The following is a 10,915-nucleotide window of genomic DNA, read 5'->3' on the forward strand; positions in this document are numbered from 1 at the left end:
TCAATCAAAATTTGGCTAAGAGAAACATACAAAGATAAAATTCATACACCTAGACAAAGATAGATAGCCACACACAAATTTGAGAGATAACATACTTGTGTTTACGAATCCTTAACAAATTTTCAGTGAAAAATGATATAAAGATCATATTTTTTGTATCATACTTTATTCAAGTTTCTTGCCATGCTTATTTTGACCAAATTTGCTTCTCTTAATAAAAAGCAATAAGAAAACTAAATAGATGTTACAAACTTTTATTTGGCGCATTTTACTTATATTAAATGACCAGAAAACATCGAATAATTTTCACCTAGAACATGTCCTAAAGGACGAGGTTGGATGATAGAGATGCGATCCCCTTTCTCCAATGCGAGTATGGCTTGTAGAGATCCTGATGCAAATGGGTCTAATGTAGCATGGCTCCGTACAAGTCGATTGTTATTTTTTGCCAGGGTCAGTTCGAGCCATTCGTTGTTTCTATGACCAGAAACAAAACTCACTGCGAATTGGTACGTCCCTTTACGTGGAGCCGTAAACACTCCGGAATTTGCGTTGTATCCATTCCCGATGTTTGTTAGAATAGAATCAAATTTAACTACGCTGCCTGATTTTAATGCCACTTCTCTTGGAGTTAAGGTTGCAAGGAACGCCGGTTTTTCGGAGATTCCTCCTATAAAAGAATCATTCTATAATAATTTTAAGTATTTAAGTTTTGTGATGTTACCACTAATAATTTTACTAAAATAAGTGTATGGTTTATACAGTTACATCAAATTTTAGGCACTGCTGGAAATGTTATGGTACACACATTGAAATAATAATTGATTCTTATTAAGTGGTACCATTGTATGCGTGGAGATACACTTATCCATAGTCAAAGACTTATACATTTTGATATGAATTCTAAACACATAATGAATTTAAAGATAATTTATGATTCACCCAACATATGTCTTTAACTTGGTTGTCTTTTCTTTTATGTTTTAGATTAAAAAGTGAAGTAAATTCTTTTTTACAAAAAAAAATGTAATTATGAAACTTAAAATAAATTTTGATTGCCTGTTTACCCTCTTGTTTTTACAATTTACAAATAAACCTCAGAAAATATTCATTTGAAGTATAATTATTACACCAAGGGCGGAACAAATAATGGTTCATGTATAACCTTCGATTTAGTGTCAATATGTTAAATGAATATGTTTTCCATGTATAAAATTGACATTGGAAAGAGTTGTGGAATATATACCTGATTGACACGTTATCTTCCTCATGACATTCGTCAAATCTTCGAATTCGTCATTGTCTGAAATGTATGACTTTATGAGTACGACATTATTAGATAAAACGTCATGCACTTAGTATACCCAAGAGTTTTCACATTACCTAAACAGAAAGAGAATACCTATTAGAATTTGAGTAAGAAAATGATAGAATTGCATCAACTCTTTAAGGATTAGTATACTTAAGAGTTTAAACATCGCCTATGCAAAATATCAATTTTATTTTAGGTCATACAATATTTTTTTTAAATTTCAAGACACTATTTACATTGCATTAGTTAAAATGTAAGTTTTGACCAGTTTAGTTTTTGTGATATTATTGAAATCAAAGAGTAAAATAATACCTTTTAGAACATGACCAAATTATTAACAAGAAGTAATTGTAACAGGATGCTGTTACGAAGTCTCCCAAACAAAGCTCCCATAACTCGCCATTCATATGTTCATTTGATTTGATTTTTTGTCCCAAGAATATATATGGCTTACGAGTAGGGATCTCCACCATTTACAAGTATTCAAACAGGAGGGGGTGGTGGTGACCCCCAGGGAAGTTACCTACATTTCATTTGATTTGTTTTATTGTCCCCTACAAGAATATATATGGTTTTAGGGTGGGGATCTGGACCGTTTACAAGATAATAGCACATTCTCAAATTGAACAGGGTGGGGCGACCCCCAGGAACTTCCCTTTAATTTCATTTCATTTGTTTTATTGTCCCCTACAAGAATATATATGGTTTAGGGGTGGGGATGTTGACCGTTCACAAGTTTTCAAACAAGAGGGGGTGGGGTGACCCCCTCCAGACTTCCCTTTTATTTCATTTCATTTGTTTTATTGTCCCCTACAAGAATATATATGGTTTAGGGGTGGGGATCTGGACCATTTACAAGATAATAGCACATTATGAAATTGAACGGGGTGGGGATGACCCCCGGGGACCTCCCTTTAATTGCATTTGATTTGTTTTATTGTCCCAATCAGGAATATATATGGTTTAGGGGTGGGGATCTGGATCGGTTACAAGATATAAGCATATTCTCAAATTGAAGGGGGTGGGGATGAACTCCCAGGGACTCCCCCTATATTTCATGTGATTTGTTTTATTGTCCTATAATCATTTCTGAAGACTGCATGTATCTACCACTTACAGTTTTCAAGTTATATTCATTTGAAATTTTTAGAAAATAAAATCCCATAGGGTTCTATAGTAAACCCCTCCCTTCTTACTACCCCCCAAAATAGCCCTTAATAGACCCCAATGCACAAACGAAAGATTGATGGCTCACCTAGACATATTAGTCTACCATTTTACGAAATCCTAAGTCAATCTGACAAGCGGTTTTGGAGAAACGCTGCGGACAAGTTCATTTTTTAAAGTGGCGGAAGAGGAAGAGGAAGAGGAAGAGGAAGAAGAATAATAAAAATAATAAGAACTGACCAAAAACAATAAGTCTCCAAACTTTGTTTGGGAGACTTAATAAGTAATAAATAATGATATTTACTGAAAAAAGTGTTATCGATTTTGAACTATTTTAATGTTATTGACCCATTGGGGACCAAAAATTTATTTTGCAGCAGATTTTGAATTAGCCGTGACAATACGTTTTTTCAATCACCAAATAGTGATTGTTAAATATGACAGCATCACCATTTGTAATCACGAGTACTAGTTATTTCGATCGACTATGTGTACTTTGTACTTTGCAGTGAGTAAATTATTTGTTTACGCTTTTTATTCACACTGATAAAACAATAATTCGTGTCAACAAATAAGTCATAAAAAAACGACAATTATTACATCAAATGAACTGTTTTCGTAATAATAACATTAAAAATCGTTACATTTGCAATAAATGAAGGCAAACACTTACTTATTCCTTGGCAAGTGCTGTCAGCAGATGATGCATACAATACAACCAACATAAGTAAGCTTAACTGTAGACTCATTTTCTTTGGCTGGTCTGAAACTAAAGGATGCTTAATCGTAAAAGGTGACAATACTAAATTGAAAGAACATGTTCAAATGCAATAAAATTGAGAATGGAAATGGGGAATGTGTCAAAGAGACAACAACCCGCCCAAATAAAAAACAACAGCAGAGGGTCACCAACAGGTCTTCAATGTAGCGAGAAATTCCCGCACCCGGAGGCGTCCTTCAGCTGGCCCCTAAACAAATATATACTAGTCCAGTGATAATGCTACATATCCATTATTGGTTGCGTGATAAGATCATTTGATACGACTAAATTGTGTAACATGTGTAGTTCTGGTGCAATTTAAAGAATTCAGTTACAGGAAATGGTAAAAGTAATGCTACACATATCCTTGTTGTTAGTAACATGAGTTGTTCTCGGTCAATTTTAAGAATTAAAATCAATGAACAAAAAATAAAACTACACACACACACACCAACAAGTTGTTTACCTGTATTAAAAATTCACGAATTTATTAAGAAGGTGCGTATGAATCATTGTGATTATAAAAAGAAGCAAGAAATAAGGGAATTGCATCAACTCTTTCAGGATCGGGATAGGGTACGTCAACAAGGAAAACGTTTCTGTTACATTATCTTATTATTTTTCGTATTTCCTGTCCATATCCATTTACTGAAAAATCGTATTATTTCCAATAAACAAATATGAATGTATTGCAACGTAAATGGGTTTTCGTGTGTAAACGTATTTTTCATTCATAATCTGTCTCATGACATTATACCCTGCTAGCTCAGCCATTTACGTTACTGGTAGAGAGGGTTCGGCCTGTGCTTTCGCTCCAGGACTTCTGACAGCATACTGACAATACAACGAAACAGTAAATTCAATAATGACAGGAATAAGAAACCTAAAAATGGCCAGTGATGACGATTTGCCAAGCAATGTATTTGCTCATATAACAAATGACCAAAATTCATAAAACAGTTTCATATTTAATCGACAAAGACAACATAAATACATAAATCATATCGCGGTATCTCCAGGGCAAAAATATCAATTTAGAATTTCAATACACTTTCGAACTTCCCCTTTTAGGACAAACAATGTGGTGAAAAATACCCATACAAGTTAACAATTTCAAAGAAGCGTTTGGCCTTAGTGCTATCTAATTGAATAAAATAAAATGATACTAGAATTTGAAGTGTCCGTTTACTTAAAATATTGAGAGCTGTACACTATTCGTTTTTAACTAAATTATAATCCAATCAATCAAGTTGTGACGTCAACCTTCCGAGACAAAATAATTATACCCACAGGTTCCCACCGACTTTGTTAGACTAGAACATGAATCTCATTATTCTATGACTAGGGAACAAAAATCGATCCAGTAAAAAAAAACCATCGCATTTCCCGTTTAGTTTTCAATCCAACCAGAGCAATGTTTGAAAAACGTTTTTCAATAAAATTGACCAGTTCAAGATCCAAAACCAAAACATGCGATAATACAAAATTCTATTTCAGAGTAATTAGGCACGAACAATCCCGTAGATTGACGACCGTTACTCCAAAATATCCCTCGGATTAACCCTCTGTCTAAATATCGCTATCAAAATGAAACCCATCTCTGTATAAACCCGAAATCATAAAATATCAAGCTAGTGTACAATTCCCTCTATTTATTCTGGAACGGAAACGTAAATTTAACATTTTAGAACTGTTTGACTACGAGACCGAAAAGAAATATATCAAATGTAAAGAAATAAATATTTAAGTCAAACATCGAAATACAAAATAAATTGAAATTTAAAGTACAACTTACCAGTACGAAAGTTTTCCCCAATCTAAAGAAATACTGCCCTGACGAGGTTTAAATATCCAAGTCTGGACATTGAGTTCAAGCACGAGATAAACGATCCCCGCGAAAAAGTGACCGGACAACTATAGTTATATATAGTATCTAAAAATAGAAAAAGGGGAATTTACGATGACCCACAAACGTTACAGTATTAAACTTACATCCCAGCTCCTTTGTTCTAACAGGGGTGATCTGTGCCGGATCACCCCTACCAGATCACCCCAGTTTGAGTTTCTTTGTTATGCATGCTTTCCTTTGTTCTGTAACATTTTGGCGGGAATGTCAAATCCACTATAAAACTTTTAATTAATTATACGGAAAAGACTATCTATCAAAATTCATGTAGAAAAAAATCCAGTGTATATGCTGGGATTCGAACTCAAGACTTTAGCATATCAAGCCACGACACATACCACTACACCAGGACGACTGGATACGAACTAATAGTAATTTTACATACTAAAAGGAAGCAAGATCTTTTTATAAGTAGGGCGAGCTGTCAGACCTTTATTCAGTGGGGTTTAAACCTTTTTCGTTAATAAGTGAGTTTTCAGACTGATTGTTTAATTTGATTTAACACTTTTTCAAAAGTGGGGCGAGTCGGTAAACAAGAGTGGGGAGATTTTTTTATAAAGTGGCGATATAGTGTGGGCCGATTGGCAAGTGGGGCGAGTTGTCATTATTTGATATCTACTCATCGTGTTTAGGGGTCATAAAGGGTATACATCATTTAATAATAAATAAAGTATATTGTAATGGTTGTGTGACGTTCTAAACTAGAGTTTATGAATTGTAAATGGTTTTTCGTCTAATCTAAAACAGCTGGGATGTAAAATAGTTATCCCACTCGGACTTGGTGTGTCAGTGTTAGATCACCCTCTGGCCTCCGGCCATCGGGGCGATCTTACACTGACACACCGCGTCCTTATGGGATAACTATTAAAGATTATGCAGATTAATAGAAAACAAACACCACAGTGTAGATACTATTCTGTACGCTATCCGGAAGTCGCGATTTTCGAAGCGAGGATTTCAAACTGGCTAACAGAACGGTTTTGTTTTGGTGCTTTTTCTCATCATTTGTTTACTCCTATATCTATAAAGTGCTTTGCACATCTTAAATGTATGTATAACATCATAAATATGAGTAACTGTAACAAAAAAATGCAGTAGAATATAAAATATTCGCGTGCATCACACCAACTTCATAGAAAAAAGTGAAATCGATTGACAATTTTGCTCTCGTAGTACAAAGCAGATAATCTTTTATTGCGAATATTTGCATCAGTTTACAGTAAAATATATACTGTTTCAATATTCCTACCGTATTTAAGTAGAATGTTCGTATTTCAAATAAAAAAATATGCTTTCCTTGAGGAACCCAAAATAAATTACTGTACGATCAGTCTAAAACTGACTGATGGTATGATACTAAACCCCTAACGGGAAGGATTGTGCCTGATGTTAATATGATGAAATCATAATCTTTCAGTCAGTTTAATTGAAGTCTGGAGCTGGCATGTCAGTTAACTGCTAGTAGTCTGTTGTTATTTATGTATTATTGTCATTTTGTTTATTTTCTTTGGTTACATCTTCTGACATCAGACTCGGATTTCTCTTGAACTGAATTTTAATGTGCGTATTGTTATGCGTTTACTTTACTACATTGGTTAGAGGTATAGGGGGAGGGTTGAGATCTCACAAACATGTTTAACCCCGCCGCATTTTTGCGCCTGTCCCAAGTCAGGAGCCTCTGGCCTTTGTTAGTCTTGTATTATTTTAATTTTAGTTTCTTGTGTACAATTTGGAAATTAGTATGGCGTTCATTATCACTGAACTAGTATATATTTGTTTAGGGGCCAGCTGAAGGACGCCTCCGGGTGCGGGAATTTCTCGCTACATTGAAGACCTGTTGGTGACATTCTGCTGTTGTTTTTTTCTATGGTCGGGTTGTTGTCTCTTTGGCACATTCCCCATTTCCATTCTCAATTTTATTGATATTATTTGGTGTTCATTTTCACATTCACTATATGTTAACTGTTTTTTATATACTTCTGAGTATTTTATGGGAAGATATTTTAAGAAACCACCTGATATGGTTAACACGTCCACAAGCTGAATGTTATAACATAGTTAAAAAACACTGTACAAAATATGTTTTTTATATCTTCTTATGTTGACATTAAACAAAATTATGCCAATTTTCTTTTTTTGTGCTTCAAATATACCACGAATATGTCAGAAAGAGGTGATTTTATATCTTTCTTGAATAATTATTTCTCAATAATAATACAATCACTAATCTATCAATAATCAATCCCTAATTCATCAGTAATCGGTCTTAAACCTGTTGGTGACCCTCTGCTGTTGTTTTTTATTTGGTCGGGTTGTTGTCTCTTTGACACATTCCCCATTTCCATTCTCAATTTTATGTATTCTAGTAGCGATTTCAGATTTTTTGTCTGTATGACCAGTCGTGATTTTGAAGAAAAAAACAACAACAAATGGAAGTTTTTAACGACCTTGACTGAAAAACAACGGCAATTTGAAGGTATATACGTGTCTATGTGATATTATGATTGTGTCCATGGAACTATAACGTGTAATTTCTTTCATCAGACAATACAAATATATTTCTGATGATTTTTGTAGACGGCAAATTAATTTTTGTTCCGTCAGTCTTACTTAAAATCAAATGCCTAAAAAGCAATACATGATTCGCTTGTGGACTGTATTAGTGTGTCGTTGCAGTTATCTGTTTAACTTTTACATTTTTAAAGACTATTTACACCGTCTACCGTTGATCAATTGGTGATTACATACATCAAGCCTGTCTCTTTTAAAATGACAAAAAATAGATAGAGAAAGCTTTGTTAAAAAACTTTAGGTATTGAGGAAAGAATTAACGAAATTATACCCCGCCACTTCTATAGTCCATGTTCTGGAAAAAAATAAACCACCAGAAAAACTAAATTATAGGTGCACAGGGGCATCATTTAATAACGAATATGAGAAAGTTTTATTAATACTAGTAAATGGTAAGTTTTTGAAAGTTACGTATAGTAAGCGGGTGCCACCCAATAAGGTAATGGAAAAGTCCATATCATGGAAATAAAAAACTGATGATTTTTCGAAAAACCAAAATAAGAGGTACACAATTGAATTAAATGATAAGGAATCTGAAAAAAAAAAGATTCATTAAGTTATGACAAGTGTCTGAAGGAAGTTGTGGATATAAAATAGGTACGCCCAATATAAGGTTATGACAAAGTCCGTATTTACGATAGAGAAACATCAAAAATATTTTTACAAAATATTCGAAATAGAAGGTCCATACATACATTAATAGATTACAAATGGAGCAATTTTAGAAAAGTTTAACAATTGGTTTTGGAGGTCACGGTTGGAAATATCTGATGGGTGCCCCCATATAATGCAATGTTCAAGTCCGTATCTTATATAAAGAGACCCCATAAAATATTCTTAATAAAATCAGAAATACATTCCTTTTTTTATATAAATAAGGCCGTTAATTTTCTCGTTTGAATTGTTTTACATTGTCATTTCGGGGCTTTTTATAGCCGACTCTGTGGTATTGGCTTTGCTTATTGTTGAAGGCCATACGGTGACCTACATTTGTTAATATCTGTGTCATTTTGATCTCTTGTGAACGGTTGTCTCATTGGCAATCATACCGCATCTTCTTTTTTATATTTTTTATATTTATGATACGGAATCCGAGAAAAAAATAATTAATAGTTATACCAGTGACGGATTCAAGAAAATTGGGATCCGGCGGTTTGAAACTCTTTTTTTTAACTTTCAATGCATTTGTATGGGAACATATATTTGGAATCCTCTTTTCTCCTGGATTGGACCCCCTCTCCATTTAAAAATGTCTGGAAACACCAATGTATATTAAGTGGTGTATGTGGAGATGCGCTTGCAAAACTGGCGAAACATGTTGTACCGGTCCAACGGACGAACGGAAAGACGGACTTCATTATCACTATAAACCATCGCCTCACAAAGTGGTGTACAATTGAGTGTGAAAGAGACAGATCTACATCCAAAACAAAGTGAAGGAACTGTGATCAATTATAGGCTACAGTACGGCCTCGAATGTTTGTAAATTCATGCATTTTTATATAGTAACTATTAAATATGTGTGTTTGTACAATTTTAAGTAAAACGGAGGACATTTCTGAAACTTCTATAAACAAACAAACCTTTTTCTTATTTCAGCCACATTCAAACATCCTTATACTTAATGTAGTAAGTCGAGTACACCCTATCAAGCTAAAACATGTTTGAAAGGTTTACAGGATGTGAATTTATTAAAATATATTTGTGTTATTTAGAAAAATGCCATCTTCTAATGTATCGTAAATAACTTTGAAATCACTACTAGAATACAGTGAAATAACGACTGATCATACAGTTTCAAAATATACAAGCGAGACTGATCGTACAGTGAGAAATTCAAACAAGTGTAATTTTCTTATTTCTGGCTCCAAAGATCTGGCTGAAACTTTTACCACCACTTAAAATACACTTTATCTAGTAAATTAAGTCTGGATTTTACGTTAATTGTACAGTAAGAGTGCAAAAAGATTGTTTTTAGGTTCACCAACTGATTTTCCTTAGTGATGCACTTGAAAATCTCTTAATTAAGGCAAAGATACGAATAATGAATGTGCTAAATTTAATTATAAACCATTTGTGAGTATCGATGTCAGCTGAATTAATCATTAAGCAATGTACAGATGAACATCTTACCGTTTAATATAGTATATCCGACAAATTTAAAATGTGATCCAAAAAGTTATCGCTTCGAAAATCGCGACTTCCGGAAAGCGTACAGAATAGTATCTACACTGTGAACACATATTTGTGACAAAAATTATGAAGAATAAGACCAAACAGGACCAATATTGCTTACCTTGACTGAGTAAACGTCTTCTGCATTCAATTAATCACCCATCATGCAAATCCAAACTGAGATAACATGTTATTTTGAAAATTTAAACAATCGATTAATTAACTTTTCTTGTAAATTAAGATCTAAGACCACGATGTCTCTGGTAAGTTCAGTTACATTCAAACCGTATTTGGTGACCAATTTATGATGGCTAGCGTTAAACTAATGTTTATAGAAAAGCAAAGGATATGGGGTATCCATCCATAACAGAAAATCAGTACATGCTCAATCAAAACAAAAACAAGTCAAAGGAACAGCGCTTCTATTGGTGTTTTTCATCTCAAATTCAGAGCGAGGCCTCCACACGGAGCAAAATAAAAATCACCTCACTGCAATTCTAAAACGGCTCAAGCTCCATCTTTTGTCGATTTCATTTTTTTTTATTTTCATTTAAGTTGAAAGGTTTGTTAACTGTTGTTAACAAAATTGTCCAATTACAATCAAGGTATACGAAGAACTATTCAATCTTTGTTTAAGATAAATGAATAAAGATATAACGATTAAAGGAATGATAATAAATAAGTATAAATGGTCCTATAAAAGCATAATCTCCATCAAACGATGATAAATGGAAAATATCCGTCATGATTAATATTTGTACATCTTGTTTTGTTGTATTTGCGTCTGAGGGTTTACGCAGTATATATTGGACGAGTGATGTAGTCTTTCGGAACACCGGATGTTAGTCGGAACACTTCTGGTCTTTCTATGACCACCTTTCAAATACATGCGCAATAGCTATGACCACCTTTCAAATGCATGCGCAATAGCTTACAAATCTGTTGAATATGCATTAGCATCTTAAGTTGCTATAGAGATATTTTACGTATGATCTGAAATTTATTATGATATAATACTTTCTTG

The 10,915-nt window shown here is 33.7% G+C and overlaps 1 protein-coding gene across 1 annotated transcript; it reads right to left on the reverse strand.

The window, feature by feature from the left end:
- Positions 1–238: 238 nt before the first annotated feature.
- On the reverse strand, positions 239–5,166 carry LOC139519600 (cerebellin-2-like). The gene is made up of 4 exons (XM_071311779.1): positions 5,035–5,166; positions 3,153–3,248; positions 1,247–1,303; positions 239–670 (listed from the first exon to the last, which is right to left on the reverse strand). The coding sequence occupies exons 2-4, from the start codon at positions 3,226–3,228 to the stop codon at positions 273–275; spliced, it is 531 nt and encodes a 176-aa protein (XP_071167880.1). The 5' UTR covers positions 3,229–3,248; positions 5,035–5,166; the 3' UTR covers positions 239–272.
- Between the last annotated feature and the right edge of the window lie 5,749 nt (positions 5,167–10,915).

This window comes from Mytilus edulis, chromosome 4, assembly GCF_963676685.1.
Source record: "Mytilus edulis chromosome 4, xbMytEdul2.2, whole genome shotgun sequence".
NCBI lineage: Eukaryota > Metazoa > Mollusca > Bivalvia > Mytilida > Mytilidae > Mytilus > Mytilus edulis.

Bases quoted from the DNA above. Each gene is read 5' to 3' on its own strand.
- LOC139519600 (XM_071311779.1), bottom strand. From the start codon at position 3,228: ATGAGTCTACAGTTAAGCTTACTTATGTTGGTTGTATTGTATGCATCA. The intron at 1,304-3,152 runs GTAAGTGTTTGC...CATACATTTCAG, and splicing joins CAGCACTTGCCAAGGAATAA to ACAATGACGAATTCGAAGAT. The intron at 671-1,246 runs GTATATATTCCA...ATTCTTTTATAG, and splicing joins GAAGATAACGTGTCAATCAG to GAGGAATCTCCGAAAAACCG.